Here is a 3703-nt window from a genome sequence, read left to right on the forward strand (position 1 = left end):
GTCTCACCATTTTTATAGATTTTGACTTCATATTATTCCATCATGAATTAATTGCGATTTATATTAGAAACGAATAATCACCATTACTGTATATGCGCAATGATATTATCGAATAAGGAGCCTTTGGATTCAATACTTTATATTAATACAGTACATACAGAGGATAGTCGCTGATACTGATCTAGGTCTCTTAAAGTGACATCCCATTTCTCAGAAACTAACTATTGCACTTTATTATATATTATTATATATAATAGTATTAATAGTATTAATAATTGTATTAATAGTATAATAGTATTAATACTAAATGCAAAAATAAAATTTTTACGATTTTCTTTTGCAAATTGCATAGTTTAAAATAATAGTGACTATATTATTAATAATATTACGTTATTTTAAATGCTTATAATTTCCTAAATCAGTTTTATTTATATTATTTTTTCTCTATTTTTTTTCATAATAGGATTTTAAATTAAAAATTGAGGTACAGCGTAAATCGCCATACCTATCTGTAAAACAGATTGTGAGCTAATTCAATCTTTATAATATTGCTTTATAGTGTCAAATAGCTCTATTAGAACTGAAGACAACCGTGCATTTATGGAAAAATTATTGAAAAACTACTCACATCATATATTTGCATTTTGCAGAATAGCGTAAAATAAATATGCAAATATATAATTCAATAAAAATGTTTTATAATGAAGTGAAAAGATTCTGGAATGTCTTATATACATTCACTTAGTAGGTACTTTATACAGATAATTCCTATAAAAAAAAAAGAATAGGAATACTGCCTACTGTGTCAGTTTTGGAGTTCATTTTGAAAACATTTTTGCTTACCTCAGAAAAAATTAATTATTGCAAAATTGCAAACAGTATTATAAAAATTGCTTATACTATCTGATGGAAGACACTTTTTTTTAGTTTGTACTTGTATTTTTAAAGTTTTATTTTGACCTTTTGTTTAAGAAATATTGTCTAAAAACAAAATGATATATCGATATCGGTGATTTTTCTTTACAATACGCGCATGACATTGTCGAAAAAGAAATCTCTTAATATCAACGTAATAACTGTAGGATACGATCAAGCTATTAATTTATATGTCAGAAGTCTTTTTTTCTTGTTATTAGTATTAAGCCGTTTATAATTTAAATATATTTCTATCAATTGTTTAACACTGATAATGACCCGATCGGAATCAAAAGGTCGTTTATATAATTTTATATTTATATCTTTGTTTAATTTATTAATTATATTATACTTATTATATTCTATGCTTTTCTTATGATTCGAAGCCCTTCTCAACACAATTTTGATTTTTTTTTTTTAACTATTTACTCATATAGGTATATTTCGCAAAAAGATATGTAGATAACCCAAGTCTCACATGTTTCGAAATAAATTAGATAAATTCAAGGAATAACTTTTAAAAATGGACAACTTTTTGAAATACTTATTTACGAAAATCTAATTAAGAAAGAGAAAATCTAATTAAATATGGAAATGTTGTTTCAAATAATATAAAAATATTAAAAATCGAAACTTTGCTTTTGTTTAAAATTGCGTCAGATAAATTCCTTCTTCCTTAATCAAAGCAGAAATTCATACTTACAGATAATGTCATTCCGGGAAAATGTAAGCAGATTGCATCCTCGGGCCAATTGTTAGCCACGTAGAAATGGAATTCCCAGACTCTGTCTTGTATGTAAGTTAATACGGTTTGTTGAAACTGCAAGAAATTTATATAAATATTAATAAAACAGTCTTTTAATTAAATAACATAGTTATATAATTAAGAAGTGATATGAAAATAATTAAATATTCTTCATGGAATTGAAAGCGACATTTACAAAATAAAAGAGTTTATTTATATTCGCATGCGTCAGCCTTAACAAAGCTGCCGTCTGAAATGAAATATATATAGGGTGTTTGAAATTTAAATATCAAAACTTCGGTAGGCAATCGAAAAACTAAGAAAAAAAAGCCCTATAGAAATACGCTCGTTTTCGCTTCGTTTTGAAGAAAATTGCAAAAAAGACAAAACGTTATTGCTTCGTTCTTGCACGTGGAGGAGTAATATCTTAGCCACCCCGATTACCTGATTTGACACCACTGATTTGACTTTTTTGTGTGGAGAACCCTGAAGCAGAAAGTTTATTCGTCATCAATCAACTCAAGAGGACAATTGAGAAATTGAATCGAGGCTGCAATACACCAAATATCATCAGATCTGTGTTTAGCTGTAATACGAGCTGTTTGTAGATACATTGCTGCAAGAAGGTCAAAACATTTTGAACAATATTTATATTAAGCAAGTGAATAAATACAATGTGAATAAATAATGAGAAAATACAAAAATGAAAACTATGTTTTATCTTTTATGCGATTTTCTTCAAAACGAAATAAAAACGAGAATATTTCTATAGAACTTCTTTTTCTTTCGGAAGTTTATCGACCCTCTACACGCTCCTGAAGTTTTGAAATTCAAATTCCAAACACCTTATACAGATTACTAAAATAATACAGGCACACGCTATTTATTTAATTTCATTATATATGATATATGATATTTCATTATATATGATATATATGTATAATTATATATATATATATATGTGAATGATATATGTATAATTGTATATACATATACAACTCATATCAACAAAATTATCGCATAAGTAAATTTATATTAAATTTATATTTCAATTTATATTGCATAAATTCAAATAGGCGTAACTCCGCGAAAAATGATGATTGATTTGATGCAAAAAGTGGCTTAAATGTGGTATTTTTAAATGTGGTACTTTATGTTTTTCTGATTCCTAAACATGATGCAATAATTCATTTAGCTCTACGATGTACGCCTTAAGAAATACAGCCCGATTAATGTGAAAAAATGATCAAATTTCGAGTTTAAAATCGATGTTAGCAAGCATTCAAATGGATCGTCACTTCCCTCAAAGTAGGTTGTAGGTCTGTTTACTCAGAACTCAGAAGATCTCTCTAATTGGAATTTTCCCGGGATCTTCTACAGGGCCTTTAAAAGTTGCATTTAATTGGATTATATAACATTTTTAAGGATAGAAAAATTTTTTTTACAAGTTTTAAAATATATCGCTTTGGTTGTTATGACATCTTCAAATTAAATGCCTCAATTTGACAATAAAAAATTCTTTATTAAAAATGAGTACATGATACAAAAATATGTGATTTAATTAATTGAAATAAACTACATAAATATAAAAGTCAAATAAAAGTCTCCCATCATGTTCAAAACAGAACAGAGCAAATGTTGAAACAATTCGCAAGGTTTAATATGAAAATTTGCAACATTTAATACATAAATGTATTCTCCGGAAATTTATTTGTATTATTATTTCGAATTTCGATAACAAAATTTTCAATAATATATTGTATTATAAATTATTTGGATCAGCAATTATGATTTCATTGAAATTCTATTTCTATTTTTATTCTTATTTGATATATGTAGTTTATTTCAATTAATTAAATCTTTTTTTTTTATTATACTCGTTTTCATTTTCTATTAAAGAGTTTTTTTATGGTCAAATTGAGGCATTTGATTTGAGGATGTCAATCACAAGGTGATATATTGTAGATATATTGTATTTAGAACTCGCATATAAAATTTTTTGGAATCTAATTGGGATCTGACTCGACTTCCCCCCCCCCCCCC

At 26.5% G+C, this 3703-nt stretch overlaps 2 protein-coding genes across 4 annotated transcripts in view; one reads left to right on the forward strand and one right to left on the reverse strand.

The window, feature by feature from the left end:
- The window catches only part of LOC108684546 (transmembrane protein 230), an 87678-nt gene that overhangs the window by 22860 nt on the left and 61115 nt on the right, over nt 1-3703 (forward strand). The window contains exon 2 of one of the 3 annotated variants that reach the window (XM_018188926.1): nt 1621-1641. The gene's annotated coding sequence lies outside the window, so the exon portion shown is untranslated. Of the gene's footprint in view, nt 1-1620; nt 1712-3703 lie in introns of those variants that run through there. The other 2 variants (XM_018188923.1, XM_018188924.1) reach the window with 2 other exon arrangements.
- Nucleotides 1-3703, reverse strand: part of LOC108684545 — a 47705-nt gene that overhangs the window by 4729 nt on the left and 39273 nt on the right. The window contains exon 3 of the mRNA XM_018188919.1: nt 1619-1735. Coding sequence (XP_018044408.1) covers nt 1619-1735 — 117 coding nt within the window. The remainder of the gene's footprint in view (nt 1-1618; nt 1736-3703) is intronic.

Source organism: Atta colombica, unplaced genomic scaffold, assembly GCF_001594045.1.
Source record: "Atta colombica isolate Treedump-2 unplaced genomic scaffold, Acol1.0 scaffold135, whole genome shotgun sequence".
NCBI lineage: Eukaryota > Metazoa > Arthropoda > Insecta > Hymenoptera > Formicidae > Atta > Atta colombica.